This window comes from Pelophylax lessonae (genome assembly GCF_965119305.1).
Source record: "Pelophylax lessonae genome assembly, chromosome: 4".
Taxonomy (NCBI): Eukaryota; Metazoa; Chordata; class Amphibia; order Anura; family Ranidae; genus Pelophylax; species Pelophylax lessonae.
The window spans coordinates 499,396,031-499,416,207 of NC_138771.1; the positions used below are offsets into that span (position 1 = coordinate 499,396,031).

General features: G+C 41.0%; 1 protein-coding gene across 2 annotated transcripts in view; it reads right to left on the bottom strand.

Moving 5' to 3' along the window:
* LOC309553436 (sodium- and chloride-dependent betaine transporter-like) overlaps window positions 1-20,177 on the bottom strand; it is a 146,372-nt gene that overhangs the window by 26,505 nt on the left and 99,690 nt on the right. For both annotated transcript variants that reach the window (XM_082254634.1, XM_082254633.1), the window contains 3 exons: window positions 6,229-6,310; window positions 4,980-5,112; window positions 3,441-3,575 (listed from right to left, as the gene is read on the bottom strand). In XM_082254634.1, coding sequence (XP_082110760.1) covers window positions 3,441-3,575; window positions 4,980-5,112; window positions 6,229-6,310 — 350 coding nt within the window. The remainder of the gene's footprint in view (window positions 1-3,440; window positions 3,576-4,979; window positions 5,113-6,228; window positions 6,311-20,177) is intronic.

Consider the following 20,177-nt stretch of genomic DNA (forward strand, 5'->3'; position numbering starts at 1 on the left):
GAATGAAGACTACCATTGGAGAAGGGAGCTGGACACAGGGGGGAGAACTGTCAGTGTAGCTAGAAGTGCTTGGGGGTCTCAGCTTACAGTCTACAATGATCATAGTACAGGCAACCACACTAAGTCTACGTTTTCCCACTAGTGCGACATGTCACAGCCCATTGATTTCAATTACATCCGTTCCCATCTATGTGACTTAAAAAAAGGTAGGTGGACTGTTTTGATGCAACTTTTGATGCAACTTTGATCCAGAGAGTGAAAAGTTGGATCAAAGTTGTGTGTGTAGCTAACACAGAGAGTGGCTCTTTGTGCTTATCAAGAGAGCCTGATCTGTTAGCCTGCCTGTCATGTGTTTCTAGGTGTGATTCACTGGGTCTGAGGGAGTGTCCCCACTGTGTCCAATGAGGGAGCTTGTTGGACAGTGGAGGAAACCCAGCCAGTGACACATCGTGTTTTATGGTAGTCTCAGTGGGAGGGCATTGCTGCAATGCATCCTGGGATTGCCGATAAATACAGAGGGAGAATGTAACAGGGTGTCTTTTGGCGGGAGCAAAGTCCCAGGAGGAGGTGGACGGCTTTCTCTCCTCCTGCTGTGTGTGAGGAAGGTGGTTCAGGCAGTCGGCCTAGGCACCAGGTGTGGAGCTGGGCTGCAGAGGATCCAGTGTGCTGACCAGTGGAGCTGTTAGGCAGAAGTCTTTAGGAAAAACAGTATCAGGAGTACTGAGGGATCTGCCTAAGGGTCTGACTAGGAGAGGGGACCACTCCAGAGAAGTCAGGGGATCAAGGAGCCAGCTCACACAGGAGTGAAACAGTAAAGGGGGTGCCAAGTAGTTGACCCTGAATTTAAGGGATAAAGGGGGTACCAGGAAGTTGTTCATCAGTACAGTCTACCTAAGAGTACAGCTTATCTCAGGATGCAGTTTACCTCAGGAAGCTTACCGGATTCATTTCACAGTCAAGGGCCAAGTGAAACAGCGGCCTAGCCGTGACTAGCTCAATTCAGTGTAACTCAGCGTTACTTAGACTTACTCAGACTTACTCAGTGTTAACCAGCTTTAACCAGCATTATTCAAGACGTCCCTGCCTATTGTGCATAGTTCTCTTAACCACTTTAAGACCAGAAGATATTCCCCCTTAATGACCAGGCCCTATTTTTCGATTCGGCATTGCGTTACTTTAACGGACAATTGCGCAGTCGTGCGATGCTGTACCCAAATAAAATTGACGTCCTTTTTTCCCCCACAAATAGAGCTTTCTTTTGGTGGCATTTGATCACCTGTGCGATTTTTATTTTTTTGCGCTATAAACCAAAAAAAGAGCAACAATTTTGAGCAACAATATATATATTTTTCACATTCTGCTATATGACATTCTCAAAAAAAAAAAATTTAAAAATCATTTTAGGCCAATTTGTTTTCTGCTACATATTTTTGGTAAAGAAAATCGCAATAAGCGTATTTTGATTGGTTTGCGCAAAAGTTATTGCGTTTACTAACTACGGGAAAGATTTATGTCCTTTTTATTGTTTTTTTTTATTTTACTAGCAATGGCGGCGATCTGCGATTTTTAACGGGACTGCGACATTGTGGCGGACAGATCGGACCCCTGACTGACATTTTTGACACTTTTGGGGGGGACCAGTGACATACTACTACTATAGTAATCAGTGCTAAAAATATGCACTGTTACTGTAATAATGCCATTGGCAGGGAAGGGGTTAACAGTATAGGTGATCAAGGGGTTAAATGTGACCCTAGAGGAGTGATTCTAACTGTATGGGGGTTGGGCTTCTGAGATGACCATAGAGACATGTGATCCTATATATCAGGATCACATGAGCTCTGTGATCATCCCAGGGAGAAGGACGGTCGGCTATGTTTACAACAGCTGACCGTCCTTCTCTCTCAGCGGGGAACGGTCCAGAGTGTCAGGCGGCAATCGGAGCACATGCATCGGCTTCCCCGCTGACGAGGGGGCGGGAGCGTGCCGGCGGCGGCCGCGCGCGCTTGCCTCCTGGCTGCAGGCGCACGACTGACATAGAGCTACGTCGGTTCGCCCAGGAGAGCCTGCAGTGGGCGATCTGGAAGCGGTTAAGTTGGAGTATCACACTCATACCCTTCTCCTATCCCAGCTCCGAATAAATCACAAAAACCAAGATACTGGACTGTTTCTTGACTGAGGTAAAACACTTGGAAAAATGCTAGACTGTTCTATTGTTGCTAATGGTAGCCCAGGGGAACCCGTCATTAGCAGCTCCCTTGGGAGTAGTGCTACAGTTGCATCAAAGTCGAAATAGTAGAAACATAGACTAAAGCTTCATTTCCACTAATGTTACTTGGCATGTGACTTTGGACACACAAAGTCGCATGACAAGTCACAGCCCATTGATTTCAATGGCACTCGTTCCCATCTATGTGACTTTGAAAATCAGTGACCTTGAAAAGGTACCTGCACTTTTTTGCGGCAACTTTGATTCTGAGAGTATAGAGTCGCATCAAAGTAGCACTCCAAAGTTGCACTCTAGCCTAATGGCTACGTTTGCACTAGTGCCACTCTTAAGAGTGCGACTTTGAGTGCAGCTTTGATCCAACTTTACACTCTCTGGATCAAAGTTGCATCAAACGAATGCAGGCACATTTTCAAAGTCGCTGATTTTCAAAGTTTCATAGATGGGAATGGGTGCCATTGAAATCAATGAGCTGTGACTTGTCATGCACTAGTGGAAACGGAGCCTAAAACTCATTACTCACATGTAATGAGCAATAGCAATGAATCTGTATCCTTCTAAACTTTCAAAAATGTTCCTTTGTACCTTACTTCTTTCATATATTGCGTCGGTGACCCCCCCCCCCCCTTCTCTCTTTTTTACTCTCTCCCCCTCTCTCTCAAGAGAAGCTGCTAGCCTAAACTAAGCAATGAAGACAGAAGGAGCTCTGTGAAGGATAGGAGGGATGGTGGTGGGGCTGGGCATGCCTGTCTAAGAAAGACCGACAACCTTTCAGGAAGTGAAAGACAGCTTAGCAAATTCAGATACAGGGAAATAGTGTTGTCGGTGAAGAACAGGAAGAAGCTGTTTGTCTAGTTTAGATAAGACTTTCTAAGCCAAAAAGCAGCTAGCCAGAAAATGAATAATATCAAAGATAAAGATATTTAACATATTATTAATAGGAAAAATTTAATTTTTGACTGGAGTTTCCCTTTAATTCATACAAATGTAACATGAGAAATAGCAGTAAAGCACAATAATTGTGAAGCTCTACAAAGTATAGGGCAGATCCCGAGAATTTACTGAGCAAGTATGAGCCCTGTTTCCACATAAACATATAAATATAAATGCAAAGAATCATGTTATTATTAAAAAAAATGATTTTGTTATTTGCATCATGCTGAAGAAATTGAAAATGGTGTAAATTCTATATAGAGATGTGTTTGCAGCTCACCTGGGGGTCCTTAAGCCGAGAAGTATCCGGGTATAAATAGAACATAATCCCATCGTACGCTCCAGGGAGGGTAACCCCTCGAACAAGCAGGATAACCAGCATAAGATAGGGAAAGGTGGAGGTGAAATATACAACCTGCCCACAGACATCAGAAACAAAAGGTCAAAACGTAGTGATGATGAACTATTATCAAAGATCTCTTTCTAAAGAATAATGAAATGCCATCTTATAATATAAATTACACATTGTACGTTATAGTCCCAACATCTATAATACTACATTGAAACCATTCTTTTGGGATATAAATATCTTGTAATCAATTCTGTAGTTGATATACAGTATATTACCAGAAGTATGTGGACACCTGATCATCCCACCTATATGAGCTTTGGACATCCCATTTCAAAACCATTGGCCATAATGACTTCAATACCGGGCACTTTTACCCCCCTCCTGCCCAGGCCAATTTTCAGCTTTCACTGCTGTTGCACGTTGAAGGTCAAATGCGCGGTAATGCAACACTGTACCTAAACAAAGTTTGTATCATTTTGTTCACACAACTAGAGTTTTCTTTTGGCAGTATTTATTCCCCACTGGGTGAAAATTTTGAAAAAAAAAAAAAAAAGTGTTTTTCTTTTTGAAAATAAATAATCTTTCTTAATAAATTTAGGCCAAAATGTGTTCTGCTACCTTTTTTTTGGTGAAAATATCCCAAATCAGGGTATATTATTTAGTCTGTAGGAAAGTTATGGAGTCTACAAACTATGATATATATCTGAAAAGGGATCAGCCCTAATGTGCTGACAGCTTATCTAATTTCTTGAGGCCCAAAAATGTCAGGACAGTACAAATGCCCCTCAAATGACCCCTTTTTGAAAAGTAGACAGTCCAAGGTATTTAGTAAAAGGCATTGCAAGTTTTTTAAGTTGTAATTTTTTTAGGAAAATAAATATAAAAAAAGTTCACAATTTTTTTTTTTTTTTTACACATTATGATTGCTTATAGCAATTAATTTCATTGATAAGCAAACATTTTACTGAATGAAACTGATTTGTTCAGTTTGTTTTGTTGTGATTAGCTGTGATTGGCCAGAACTAATCACATGGTACAGAATACAGATGGGCTGGTATTGGCCCTGTCTGTACCATGTGATCACATTGGCCAATCACAGCTTGTGTACAACTGTCATGTGATCTGCTGTGATTGGTCCCAGCGATCAAATGACACTAGCAGCAGGCCGGTATAGTGATTAGGACACAGTCGATGACAGATCGTGGCTTATGAGAGGATGATGTATTGGCACATAATCAGCACTGGCAGCCAATGGCTGCGAGCGCTGACCGGCGTGTTCTGGTGGGGGTGGGGGCAGTCCCCCTGTCAGAACACAATAGCTCAGTGGGAGATCACTGTACTAACGTTATGTAGTTAATACAGTGCCTCCACCACAGCTCCTCAGTTTTTTTTTCATTCAGCTTGCTTGGTCGAACAAAATAAAATGTGTACCAAGCTTAGGAAAAAGGTCACATAGTGTGGTCTCACCTTCCCAGAGGATTTGACTCCCTTCCATATACAGAAATAACAGATGATCCAGGCAAGGAGGAGACACAGCGCCAGCTCCCAGCGGATAGACCCGAGATGGTGGATACCCTCTGAGATCCCCAGAGTTCGTCTCCTAAAAATGACACAAGGTCCATGTTGTACAACATCAACACAAGTTTGGTTCCCACTGTGATGCAGCAACGGATAATAAAAAGGTGAAAACAAATATTTTCTTTAAAGAAAAAATTTTAGTCATTTATATTACACAGTGCTTTAGCAAACAAAATGTCATTCAGCTAGGGTTTACTTTAGGGTTTATTTACCATAAATAATATCTGAAGCCAATGCTTCTTTTGAATTTAAAATCAGTCAGGCTGGGTTCACCCTAATGTGGCCGCGGTTCCCAACAGGGGTCAAGTGAGTCCCTGTACACCGATTCAAGTGCGAATCAGGTTCAAATTTTAGCCTGAATTTGCACCTGAAATGGGCCCATAGACGTACAGGACCCTTTTCCAGTGCGGACCCCAGAGCTATGTGAATCGGCTCCATTGAGAACCGGTCACAGTCTCCTGTCATGTGATTCGGATACGGGGAAACCCACATCCCATTTCCATATGTGTGAACCAAGCCTAAGGAAGTGCTAGAATCCCTGTGAGGTTTTTTCCCATCTGTATTTTATTGGGGAGATATCACTTTACTTCATGTCCTGTAGACATAGCAGGAGATGGGAGGAAGTCTCTCAAGTGTTGGTGAAATTCCCTTTTAGAGCTTCATAACACCACACAGTAGGTGTAAATGTGCAATAACAAGTTTGCATTGGGAAAGTTGCAGTGCTTCCTTCCCCCTTTTTCAATAATGCATGTAATTGCGATGCATTACAATATGATGGCATGCTTCCAAATGCAACATGTTCTACTGGTGTGAACTGTAGCCATAAGACATAGGGCAAAATGCTTCGTTTTTGCGTTGGGACTGTGTTGGCTAACGATGCCCAAGGCATCCCAATTCCCAACGTTATCCCAACGTTATGAACAAGCATTAAGACAACTGTCACCAAAGCAGGTGTCCCCAAAAGAAGATTTCTCCTCAATTTCAGTTTTTGTGACAACTCAAACTTTTACAGTACTTTCAATAAAAAGGGTAAATCCCACTAATGGTATGTATGATGTAAAGGGTTCTTGTAAATCTGCAGCTATAAATTACTTCTTCTATTAGTACACACAATATAGGAAACTTCTCATTCACTTACTCCCAGAATTCCACCTCTGGGCTTGTCTGATTGCTGCTCTGGGTCCAGTTTTCTGTCTTGTTAACAAACTCCACACAATTTTCTGCAGAAGAAGTTATAGGATATTGGGAAGGTTATCCAAACATAATGTGAACTATGCAATATACATTGTAGTCAGGAAATAACAATTCAACTTAAAGTGTATCTAAACCCAAGAACAAAAATGCAATATATTGCAGCTTACAGCCGTCACCAAAAGTTTTGAGAATAACACAAATATTACATTTCACAAAGTCTGCTGCTTCAGTGTTTTTATATATTTTTGTCAGATGTTACTATGGTATACTGAAGTATAATTATAAACATTTCATGAGGCCCCTTTCACACTTGTGCGATTTGTCCTGCGATTTGGGGCTGCAAAGTTGTATGACAAGTGACTTCCAAGGAGTACCGTTCATATCTGTGCGACTTCAAGTTGCAATGACTTTAAAGAAGTCCCTGCACTACTTTGGTCCAACTTTGATGCATTGTGAAGTCCATAGACATAGGCATTGCTCAAGTCCAGTCAAAATTGCGTAAAAAAATTGTGGAAAAATCGCACGGCTATTAGGTTGCACAAGTGTGAAAGGGACCTAAGTGTCAATGGCTTTTATTGACAATTAATGTTTATGCAAAGAGTCAATATTTGCAGTGTTGATCCTGGCATGTTGTCAATCAACTTCTGGTCCACATCCTGACTGGCAGCCTATTATTGCCTAATCATTGCTTGGAGTTTGCTATAATTTGTGAGGTTTTTTATTGTTCACCCGCCTCTTGAGGATTGACCACAAATTCTCAATGGGATTAAGGTCTGGGGAGTTTCCTGGCCATGAAAATTTCAATGTTTTGTTCCCCAAGACACTAAAGGCCCGTACACATGTACCGATTGTCGGCCGAAACTGTTCGGCCGCCGAACGATCGGCCGATTTTCGGCTTGTTAGTATGATGCTTCCGACAGCCGACAGCGCACTTTCGGCCGAACAGAATCTGTCGTGCAAGCATTAAAATTTTTGTATGCCGACACCAGAACGGCCGATTGTTCGCCAGTCAGTACAGAATTCGGCCGACAGACAGCAGATTTGCAAGACTGGGCATGCTCAGAAAAGAAAAAAGACCAGTAAAGTTAACCATCACATGACATCACTTCTGCAGTCGGCTGTTGTTGGCCGACAAAATTAGTGTGCAGTCTTTTGCACTTTTCAACAGACAAGACAGCCCTCGGACAAAAGACGGCCGATCGTTCGGCCGACGATCGGTACGTGTGTACGGGGCATTAGTTTTCACTTTTGCCTTGTGGCAAGGTGCTCCTTCATGCTGGAAAAGGCTTTGTTCGTCACCAAACTTTTTTTGGAGGGTTGGAAGAAGTTGCTCTCGGAGGATATTTTTGTACTGTTCTATATTCATGGTGTTCTTAGGCACAATTGTGAGTGAACCTACTCCCTTGGCTGATAAGCAACCCCACACATGAATGGTCTCAGGATGCTGTACTGTTGGTATGACACAGGACTGATGGTAGCGCTCACCTTTTCTTCTCCAGACAAGGTTTTCTCTGCATGTTCCAAACATTTAGAAAGGGGATTCATCAGAGAAAATTACTTTACCCCAGTACTCAGTGGTCCAATCCTTGTACCTTTTGCAGAATAACAGTCTGTCCCTAATGTTTTTTTCTGGAGAGAAAATGGCTTCTTTGCTGCCCTTTTTTACATCAGGCCAACCTCCAAAAGTCTTCGCCTCAATGTGTGTGTGCAGATGCACTCACACCTGCCTACTGCCATTCCTGAGCAAGCTCTGCGCTAGTGGTGCCCCGATCCCGCAGCTGAATCAACTGTAGAAGATGATCCTGGCACTTGCTGGACTTTCTTGGGTGGCCTGAAGCAATCTAGGTAGCAACAATATTCTTGCCTGTGAATCCCTTTATGTACAAAGCAATGATGACTGCACATGTTTCCTTGCAGGTTTAATAGAGGAAGAACAATTGTTTCAAGCACCACCCTCCAGTCTAGTCTATTATTCTTTTTTTTCCAATAAAATATTTTTTTTTAGAAATTGAAAAACAGATAGTTGTAAAGCAATAAACACAAATGTCAGTGGTGGCGCCATTACTTATGTCATAGATTTACTTCCAATTAAATACAAAAAAACAAAACAAATAGCAATTCAAGTAACAATACCGTTGAAGTTATCAAGGTCATAGATATAATTAACATTTGTCAAGCGCTAACAGTCCTGACGCTGGTATAGTAGAGGTGTAAAGATTATAATGATAGTCCCAGTCTGTTATTCTAACTCAATCAGAATTACAGAGGGATTTCCAGCCTTGTCCTTGTCAACACTGACACCTGTGTTAATGAGAGAATCACTAACGTGATTTCAGCTAGTCCTTTTGTGGCAGCGCTGAAATACAGTGGAATTTATTTTGGGGGGGGGGGGGGATTAAGTTCATTTTCATGGCAAAGAGGGACTTTGCATTTTTTTATCAAAAAGTTTTATTGTTTTAATCGAGTTATACAAAGTATATCATATAAATTTGTAAGAAAACAAAAGAAAACCAGCTCTCTTATCTTATTACCTATATAACATTGCCTTGTACAACCCCTACCTTATAGATTTGGGATAATTGTGTTTTTATATTTCTTGAAAGAACCATCTACCTTATAAAATAATCATACCCAGGGATCATCCATCACTCTTTCTCCAGTAATCTGATTAATAAGATGTTGTATCTTCAACCAGAATATACGTATCTTAGGGCATTCCCACCAGATATGTACCATTGTATCCTCCACCTGACACCCCCTCCAACATAATTCCGATTTCTCTGTTTGATGTCGGTGCGCAATAACTGGTGTTACATACCATCTTGCTAAAACTTTATAGTTCATCTCTATAGTGTTTACATCTCTAGCAGTGCAGTAGTCTGCTCTCAACACTGTTTTTTCACCCTCCTCCTCCAAATCTCACTCTAATTTATTTTTCCAATTTCTCCAAAAATGGGGACCTCCTCATTCCCACCAGATCAGTAAGCACCCCATACACCTGAGACAGACCATATCTTATCTTCTTTTGCAGATCACATAGTTTTTCCATGTGGAGTAATACCTTTCCTGATCTGATGGATGGTGGTAGTGATCCCACAAAGTGTGATAATTGCCTATAACTCCATCCATTTAGTGACAAACCTCTCTTCGTGTTAAGTTCATCTAAAGGCATAATCTTTCTTTTATGTATTATATCTTTTAATTTTAAATCTCTTAACCCTCCCCCATATTTTTTCTTTAACCCTGGTGGAAAAATATTTGTGCCATCTAAAGATAATAATGGGGAGTTGTATTTCCATCTGGCCTGCTTATAAAAAGCGTCCCAAATCCTGTACGACACCCTCGTCATATCATGAGTCCCCTCATGTGTTTCCCTATACTTTGGTGGGATCCAAATATTCCTATCTAATTGTGTTTGGCTTAACATAAATTCCAACCCAACCCATCTTTTTTCTGAATCTTTTTTTTTTTTTTAATCGTACGTGAAAGTACAGTTGCCATGTAATATCTCTTAATATCTGGTCCCCCTAAACCCCCTGCTAGTTTATTCCTGCTGAGAGTCACCCACAGCACTCTAGTTTTTTTCCCTTGCGAAATATATCTCAGTATCATAGTTTTAGGCGTTTTTTTAAAGTAAGCTGATGGAATAGTGATTGGTAGCATTTGAAATTTGTTCAAAATGTTAGGCAGAATCATCATCTTAAACATGTTGACTCTGCCCAACCAAGATGTTAAACAACCCGATATTTTCCTAATACTTAACCTTATCTCCTCCAGCAGAGGGATATAATTGTCTACATAAAAGTTTTCCAAAGAAGATGATATATTTATCCCAAAATATTTTAGTTTCGACCTCGCCCAGATAAACGGAAATTCCCCCTGCAGAGCTAGATCTTCTTTTTTATTTAAACCAATATTTAGTATTTCCGATTTAATTGGATTTATCTTAAAATTAGATAATTCTTCGTATTTCCTCAACTCCATATTAATATTTGGCAAGCTAATTCCACGATTTCTTACAAAGAATAGGATGTCATCTGTAATTTTATGTTCGCCTTGTCCTATCTTCACCCCCTTTATATCTTCGTTATTTCTAATTGTTGCCAAAAGGGGTTCCGATGACAAGACGAACAATAAAGGTGAAAGGGGGCAGCCCTGTTTGGTCCCATTCTACATTTCAAAATTAGATTACAAAGTACCATTTATCTTTACCGCAGCTGTTGGGCTTCTATATGAGGCCCCAATCCAACGTTTTAATTCTAGGGTCCACCCCTAGAAATTCTATTGTTTCCATCATGAATTTCCAGTCCACCCTGTCAAATGCTTTTTCGGCATCAATTGACAGTAAGAGGGCCGGAGACTCATGCCTTTTTGACCTATGTATTAATAATTGCTCTCTACCCGGTACAAATCCTGTTTGGTCTGGATGAATCCAGTCTACCATTAAATCTTTCAATCATGTTGCTAAAATCTTTGCATACAGTTTTGTATCCGAATTTAGTAGGGCAATAGGTCTATAGATGGAACATAGGGTTAGGTCTTTACCTTCTTTAGGAATTACCGTTATTTGTGCTTGCAGTAATTCAGTTCTCATTTTACCATCCTTTCCTTTTTCATTCATATATGAATTTTGGGGGTTAAAATTTCCTTAAATCTTTTATAATATCTAGATGTAAATCCGTCTGGGCCTGGGCTCTTCCCTTTTGATGTATTTTTTAAGGCTTCGTTTATTTCATCTTGTGAAATTGGTACATCTAGTGCTGCTAACCTTTCTTTATCTATTAACCTCCCTGGCGATATGATTGTTTCTGATTTTAGGTGCTGATAGCAGTACAATTATTTTGCATGTAATTCTTAAGGACGAGCAGCCCAAACCAACTATTTACATATGATTTTTTTTTTACTGTGCGTTCTTCTTTATAACATCTCGGGTACGATAAAGTTTGAAACACAAAGTCATAAATTATAATATAATAAATAGCTATAAATAAGTTAAAGTATATATATATATATATATATATATATATATATATATATATATATACACACATATATATATATCCTGTATATATATATATATATCCTGTATATATATATATATATTGTATATATATATATACTATATATATATATATATATATATATATATATATCTATACAGTATATATATATATATATATAGTACAGTAAAAATGCAGGCAAGGGCACTGGGGGGCAAACTAATGTCAATTTATTTTATTTAGTAATGTAATCCAATAGGATTACAAGATATCAGGGTGTTTTTGTGTTTTACTTTTTGAATTTGCTGCCGGGTCCACCACCCTGCGACGCGGCGCTCGCAGGAGACGGAAGCTGGGGCACACAGCATCAGGCGGAAGATCCGGCCGCCGTATGCTGCCGGAATACATTGCGGGATCCCGGGGACAAGGTAAGTAACCTCTCTTCTAGGATCCAGCGATGCTCCCTGGCGGTACCCCGAGTGGGGCTCGGGGTTACCGCTAATGACACTGAAATTCCACCCCGAGCCACACTCAGGAATACCGCCAGGGAGGTTAACGGAGTTTTGAATCATGAATAGCGAGTGCCTTTCATAAGCTTTTTAAAACATAAGTTTTTGTAGTAATTATGAAAGGCACTCGCTATTTCGTTAGTGGCGAATACTACATCTCCTTTGCTGTTCTTTATTTTTCCTATAAAGTTATGCAATTTTTTATTTCTTAATAATATTGAAAGATGCTTTGCAGGTTTATTTCCCCACTGGCATCTCGCCTTGGCCACCCTATTGAAAAAACATCTCGTCTCCTCTTCTAATAGTTCTCCTAATTTATCTCTCTTTAATACCAACTCTTTATATGTTTCTGGCTCTAAATTCACTTTATGTTTCCGTTCGAGCTCATGCAATTCTGTTACTATATTATTTATGTTTGCCGTTCTTTCTCTTTTTTTTCTGAATCCAATTGAGATAAATATCCCTCTAATGTAGACTTTATGTGCTTCCCATAGTGTAGCCAACGGGACATTGGGGGATTAATTTAGTGAAAAATATTGATCAAATTCTTCCTCTATCTTCCTTCCGGCCTCCTCATCCCTTATCAGTTCTTCATTTAATCTCCATATATTTGCTTTACCTTGGGTCCCTAAACATTTTATTTTGCTGTAATCGGGGGTGGTCAGAAATTGGCACAGACTCTATTGATGTATTATCTAACACCTCTATCAGCCTATGGTCTATCAATATGTAATCCAATCTTGAGTACGTCAAATGCACAGGAGAGTAGAATGAGTAATTTCTTTCTCCAGGATGTTGTATTCTCCAAACATCTACTAGTTGACATTTATACAGCTTATCTCTGACCTTTCTTAATTGAGATCCCTCTCTCAACCATGCACTTGACGTACAGTCCATGGATGGATCCATACAAAAACTAAATTCTCTCGCCAAAATTAAGATACCTTTTTTAAATACAGACAATTTATCTATTATTCTTTTTAAATATTTTTTTGGATTCCTATTTGGACAATAGACATTTGCCAAAGTGTAGTCCAAGCCCAGCAGTTGACCCTTTAGGAAGATATATCTGCCATCTGGGTCAACAAATCTATCTTTTAGGGAAAATCTAACATCCTTGGCAAATCCTATTGCCGCTCCTTTTGCTTTTTTTATGGGAGAATCACCGTAAAACCAGGTTGGAAAGTGTTTAGAGTATATCTTTATATAACTATCTTGGGCAATATATGTCTCCTGCAAAAAAACAATCTTAGCGAGATTACGTCTAAGTTCCTCCAATAATTTATGTCTTTTAGTTGGTGTATTAAGCCCCTTACATTATATGATATGAGTTTTAATGCATTCATTATCATTTTAATCTCTTTATCTCCTCCAACTTCTCCTAATATGACTCTCCCCGAGTCCAAGCCCCGTAGAATCGGGGAGAGAAAAACAGAAGAATGGCTTCCTTATATTTCCTATAAAACTCCTATAACACTCAAAAAAAGATGTGACTACAACGTGGATTTTTCCTTTCTTGGATCTCCTCCGCCAACTCCTTTCCCTTCTTTCCCCACCCCATCCTCCATCCCCCTCCTCCCCTCCATCCAGCCCCCCAACCCCTACCCCATTGTTTTTAGGGACTTACCCATAGGTTTCTCCCCACTCTGCTCCCTCCAGAGGTGATGCTCAGCTAACACAACCGTGACAATTCCCTCCCTTCCACCAAGGTAGGGGGGAAAAAAAACCAGATCCCTCCTAGCAACATTATCATTATTCAAAATTCTATATAAAGTCTGTTGCTCTATCGATTCCTACCCCAAACCTCTACCCACTCCCTCACCCTCCAACCCCCCCCCCCATCTACCCCCAGCCCCCCTCACTCCCCATCAGAATCAATTAGTTAGTTCATTAATTCTTCATCATCTTCTTCTTCTTTGGAGCTAACCACCACTGTTCTTCACTATTAGTCTCTACCTCTTCAACTTCTTTAGTCCATCCTGGAATCTTAGGGATAGGTATGTCTAATTTTCCACAAAAATCAGGGATTTCTTCAGGAAATTCTTCAGGAAATTCTTGCTGTTCTTCCATTTTTTTTGCCTACCAAACAGGCTGGAAATCCCCAATTATATTGGATCTCTTGTTTCTGCGTTAATTCTATCAGTGGTTTCAATAACCTATTTCTTCTTAAAGTTGCTTGGGACAAGTCTGCAAAGATCTGAACATCTATACCTTCATATTTAACCGGGATTTTCTTCCTTAGATTTGTCCATATCTGTGCCTTATCTGAATAGTTCTAAAACCTTATGATGACATCTCTGGGTATATCAGCTGCGATATTTACTGGTCTCCTTAAACGATGTGCTCTTTAAATTCCTATTGGGTCTGTCTCTGCTCTATCCAACAGTGGATTAAAAATTTTCGTCATGTTCTCCACTCTATCTTGTCTACCATGTTGTTCTGGTAACCCCCGAATCCTTACGTTTTTTTCTCATGCTCCTATTCTCCTGATCCTCCAATAAGTATGCCAGATCCCTTTTTTTGTTTTTTTTCCCCCTTAAAGACATTTATCATTTTCAAATGTCCTTCCTGCTTTTTCTATAGGTCCTCCATGCGATGTAATAAATGGCTAAGATCTTTACTAATTGTTGTCAGGTCTGTTTTTAAAGATTTCCAGTGACTTAAGCGTAATAGCAATTTCTCCTTTAGTTAGTGGTTGAACATTTTGTATATATATATCTTCTGTATTTTGTTCTATTTCTGTATCCACTTCTGTAGTCTGTTCTAAGAGGGTTTGCTCCCCATCTATTAGGCCAGGTAATGATCTATCTGAGTCCCTTTTTGTTTCTCTTTGCTTTAATCAAGCCCCTTGTAATTTCTCAGACACTGTCTTATCCACTTTATCCTCCTGTATCATAAACTTTTTTATGGTATTGGGGCTAGCACTGGTCCTCTGGGTTTTTTCGGGGGCTACGCCCCTAGCTGGTCTGCCCTTCTTATTTATTTGTTTAGAGTTTTATTTAGGACCAGTCTATTATGTACGGTGATATCTAATGTCTCTATCTTATAGACCGAGAATACCACAAGTACCATAGAGTAACAAGCCAACCTCCAAGAAACAGTTCAGAAAGAAGGGACCGTGATGCCACACTTTTTAACCAGGATCTTCAAATAATCGATAAATGTCACCTTAGGAGGGATTAGGGATTTTATAAAATCTCTTCATCTCTATAACAGACTCTCTTCACAAAGCGCACAGGTCTCACCAAAATAAGGAGCAGCCACCAAAGCAGCCAGTTCAGTAATCCATATAGTAATTGTGATACAATAAATCAGATAGGGAGCAGGAAATATTTATAAAATCCTGGAAACCTCTTTAGGCTATTGAGAAGAAATACATAAAAGTCCATTGTCAGATGTAAAATGGTAAAACAGGTTTTGAAACTTGAGACTGTAATGCTGTGATATTATAATACTTGCTGACCATAGAGATCTTTAGGGTACAGGGGTTCAATATTAGCTTTCACTCGCTCCTGCTGGCTCTCCCCAATTCTCTCTATTTCCAGAGCTTCCTTTGGGATCTCTCACATCCCATTCATCAGCCAAGCACCAGTCCCACTTGCCCCATTTTTTCTCCACAGCGTCTTCAGCCCTGATATTCTCAAAGGGTCTCAGCAACTACTTTGCAAATGTCCCAGCGTCTGATCATCTCCCCTCGATCAGCGAGGCAGGGAGGAAACAAACAAAAAGTGAGGCGGGCTGGATGGCTACTCAGGTCGTCCGATCCTCTCAGCGTCGGCACTGGTCTATGAGGGGGATCGTGGAGCGTGACCGGGCGGGCAATTGTAGTATGGTAAGCAACGGGTTAAGTTGCTGTCTGCAAAATGTTACAATTATGTATATGAAAGATATAAGTTTAGACAGGCTGTGCAAGAACTGGGAGAAACCACAGACAGTTATGTGACTAGGCTGAAATATCTGGCAAAGTCTTGTGATTTTGGGACTGTAACTGAGGAGATAATCAGAGATCAGGTCATAGAGAAATGCACATCTGTGCACCTCAGGAGGAGATTATTGAGAGAACCTAGTCTCACACTTACTAGTCTGCAGGAGATTGCAAGAGCCATTGAACTGTCTGAGCTCCAGGCTCTGCATATTGAAACCAAGAACACTGCATCTGTCAATACAGTCTCCAAACCTACCTATAATAATAGGAATATCTGGAGTAGGAAAGAGAGTTTTTCAAAGAGGACTTTACATATCACCTGCAATAAATGTGGCAGGGCGGGACACACAAGTCAGGACTGCACTGTGGTACAGAATAAAATGTGCTATGCTTGTGGAAAGACAGGTCATTTTGCAGCTGTGTGTAGAAGTACAACCAGAGATAACAAAACCAAAGGACAATCTGCACAAGTAAATGTTATAGCTGAGGATAAAGAGAGTGCTCCTGACTGTGAATTTATATTCTCCCTGTGTTCTCTGCAAGCTGGGACATTAACCATTAAGATTGGAAATACAGATGTGTCAGTGTTGATTGACTCTGGAGCTACATGCAATGTTATGGACTTGGCTTCTTGGCACAGTCTTAATGGCAGAGAAAATCACCTTAAATTGTGTAACGCCACTAAACAGATTTATACTTATGGCTCCAGTACACCACTGCAACTTAAAGGCAAATTTTATACCTCTGTTCAAACACATGAGACTGGTCCTCCATTGCAGACCGAATTCTATGTTGTAGATGGCACAGGGTCGCCTCTGCTTGGTCGTCAAACTGCAATGGCACTAGGGGTGTTACAGATTGGCCGTGATGTAGGCAGCGCAAGAGTGAATATGGTGTCTCCTGCTATTTCTGCATTGAAAGAGGAATTTAAAGATTGCTTCTCTGGGTTTGGAAAATTAAAGGATTTTCAGTTGGAGCTTTACATTGATCCACATGTAAAGCCTATTGCACAGCCAGTACGCAGACTTCCTTATAGCCTGAGATCACCTGTTGAGCACAAACTGGCAGAGCTGCTAGACCTTGACATTATTGAACCTGTGGAAGGGCCCACTCCATGGGTATCGCCGTTAGTTGTTGTACCAAAGGGCACAGATATTCGGATTTGTGTGGACATGAGATGTGCTAACCAAGCTGTGCAGAGAGAGAGACATCCAATTCCCACTATTGAAGATGTTCTGCATGCAATGAATGGGGCAAGTGTCTTCAGTAAACTGGATTTGAAATGGGGTTATCATCAGATTGAATTGACCCCAGCATCTAGAGTCATCACTACATTTGCAAGCCATAAAGGTCTTTTTAGATACAAGAGGTTGATGTTTGGCGTATCGTCCGCACCGGAGGCCTATCAACATGTGATTCAGCAAGTGCTACATGGTTGTGAAGGCACGCATAACATTTTTGATGATATAATTGTGTGGGGAACAAACACACAGGAGCACGACGAACGTCTCCCTGCAGTGCTAAATCGCTTGAAGGAGAAAGGGATAACATTAAATGAGAAGAAATGCACATTTCAAATGAATAAAATGACTTTTATGGGCCATGTGCTGTCTGACAGGGGCATTGGTCCGGAGGACTGTAAAATTAAAGCTGTGTCTGATGCCAGAAATCCTGAAAACCCTGCAGAAGTACGCAGTTTTCTTGGGCTAGTGAATTACTGTGCCAAGTTTATTCCAGATATGGCGACTGTCAGTGAACCTTTGAGAGTGTTGACTCGCAAAGCAGTCCCGTGGAAGTGGGGCTTTTTGGAACAAGGTGCATTTGATGAACTTAAGAGACGGCTGACTTGCGCCACAACTTTGGCTTATTTCAATCCTACTGCACACACCCAAGTTATTGTCGATGCTAGCCCTGTGGGGTTAGGCGCCATCTTGGTTCAGAGACAATGCACAGGCGATTACAGGCCTATTCAGTATGCAAGCAGATCCCTCACTGATGTAGAGAGACGTTATTCTCAGACCGAGAAAGAAGCTTTGGCTGTTGTTTGGGGATGTGAAAGGTTTCACACCTATCTCTACGGCCTTGATTTTGAAATCATCACAGACCACAAGCCTCTGGAAGTGATATATTCGCCACGCTCAAAACCATCCGCCAGAATTGAGAGATGGGTTCTCAGATTGTTACCATATCGCTTTACAGTGCGGTACAGACCTGGACCGACTAATGCGGCAGATGCACTTTCCAGATTGCCTCAGTCTTCTGCACCTGTTCATAACCTGGCAGAAGAGTACATTCGTTTTGTGGCTACTAACGCCATGCCTCAGGCATTGACACCGCGGGAGGTTGAAGAATTGTCATCTGTGGATCCGGAAATTGCTCGGTTGAGAAAATGTGTAAGACAAGGGGTTTGGGTGGATTGTGACCCAAGCTATCACAGAATCAAACAAGAGCTGAGTATTGCAGGACAACTAGTTCTACGTGGCAATCGTATTGTGATGCCTAAAGATTTACGGAAACGTACATTACATTTAGCCCATGAGGGCCATCAAGGCATTGTACGCACCAAACAAAGATTACGTGAGAAAGTCTGGTGGCCAGGAATTGACAAGGATGTGGAACGTTTGGTTTCGTCATGTTGAGCATGTCAGTTGGTGGGCAGCAAACCTAAACCAGAACCAGTAACTCACACTGTTCTACCTGAGGGACCATGGGAAGATTTAGCCATTGATCTGTGCGACATTCCATCTGGACACCATCTTTTAGTTGTTGTGGACTATTATTCAAGGTGGCAAGAGGTGGTAGTTCTCACTAAAGCTACATCATCAACTGTAATTGAGGGCTTGGAGAGCATTTTTGCATCTCATGGGTTGCCTAATCGGATTGTGAGTGATAATGGTGCCCAATTTACTTCTCAGGAATTTCAGGATTATCTGAAATCAAATGCTATTGAACATCATCGTACAACTCCATACTGGCCACAGGCTAACGGAGAAGTGGAACGCCAGAATCGAACCTTGCTGAAAGCTTTGCGGATTGCTCATTTAGAGAGAAGAGACTGGAAAAAGGAACTGTGGCGTTTTCTTTTGGCTTATCGCACAACTCCGCATACTGTCACTGGCGTTAGTCCTGCGGAACTTCTTTGTGGTCGCAAATTCAGGACAAAATTGCCAGACATTGGGGGTCCTCCTACAAGTCAGAAACCTTTTCGGCATATTGATGAGGAAAGGAAGATCCGGGCTGAACAGTATGCAAACCACCGCCGCCATTGTCAACCTAGTGGCCTTCAACAGGGTGATAAGGTGTTGCTTCAAAGTGATCGGTTTAACAAACTGGCTCCGTCCTTTGAACCTGAGCCTTATGTTGTAAAGGAGAAAAGAGGTACTCAAGTGGTTTTAGAGGATTTAGATGGACACACAAAAGTGCGTAATTCCTCATTTGTGAAGAAATTTATTGAGTCAGAAGGTCAAGTATCGGAAGCTGGCGAACAGGCAAAGAGTAGTGATGATACTGCCAGTGATCCAGACTTCAATCCACAACCATCCACATCGGAATGGCCAAGAGAAAAACGAGCAACAAATCCACCGGCCTACCTTAAGGACTATGTGTATAGTCAGGAGTTTATAGGTTAAATTTTTAGTTGTTCATCCATGCATTTTGTTAATCTTATTAATACGTTGTGCATGTTATGTTTTATTCAAAGAGAGGAGGGAATGTAGTATGGTAAGCAACGGGTTAAGTTGCTGTCTGCAAAATGTTACAATTATGTATATGTTTGGGAGCTGGGTGTGGCTGAAGTTAGTTGCATGCTGATGTGCAGTGAATAAAGAAGCAACCTGAACAGCCTGTCTGTGTTAATACACTACAGCAATGCAGGGCCGGAAACCAGAGCACAGAGCTCCATTCTACCTGGCGTTTGGTGCCTCGAGATCTCTCCCCTCCCTCATATCACGTCTTTCGGCTCCCCCCCACCCCCCGGGACTTTGCAATTCATTGCAATTCATCTGATCACTCTTCATAACATTCTGGAGTATATGCAAATTGCCATCATAAAAACTAAGGCAGCAGAGTTTGTGAAAATTAATATTTGTTTCATTCTCAAAGCTTTTGGCCACAGCTGTACTAGTACTTAAATGTGGTGGTTTTTTCTCCTTTATTTTCACCTGATGATCCTGCCAGTAACATACTTCCTGTCCTCACCCACTCACCATACTTTATCTAAGAGGAAGTAGAGTTGTCATTCTAGGACAGGACTAAAAAAAATCAACACCCAACCCCAAACCCCATACCCCCTTCCCTTCTCCATAACATAGGTGATGTTTTGTAGTGCGCGTAAAGAACTGGAAACATTTTAAATGATAAGAGTGCAGCACAGAGAAAAGTACATATATCATTAGCTCACAGGATTTATAGCAAGATCATCAGGTATTTATTTGCTCTTGTAGCCGGGAGCGGACTACAG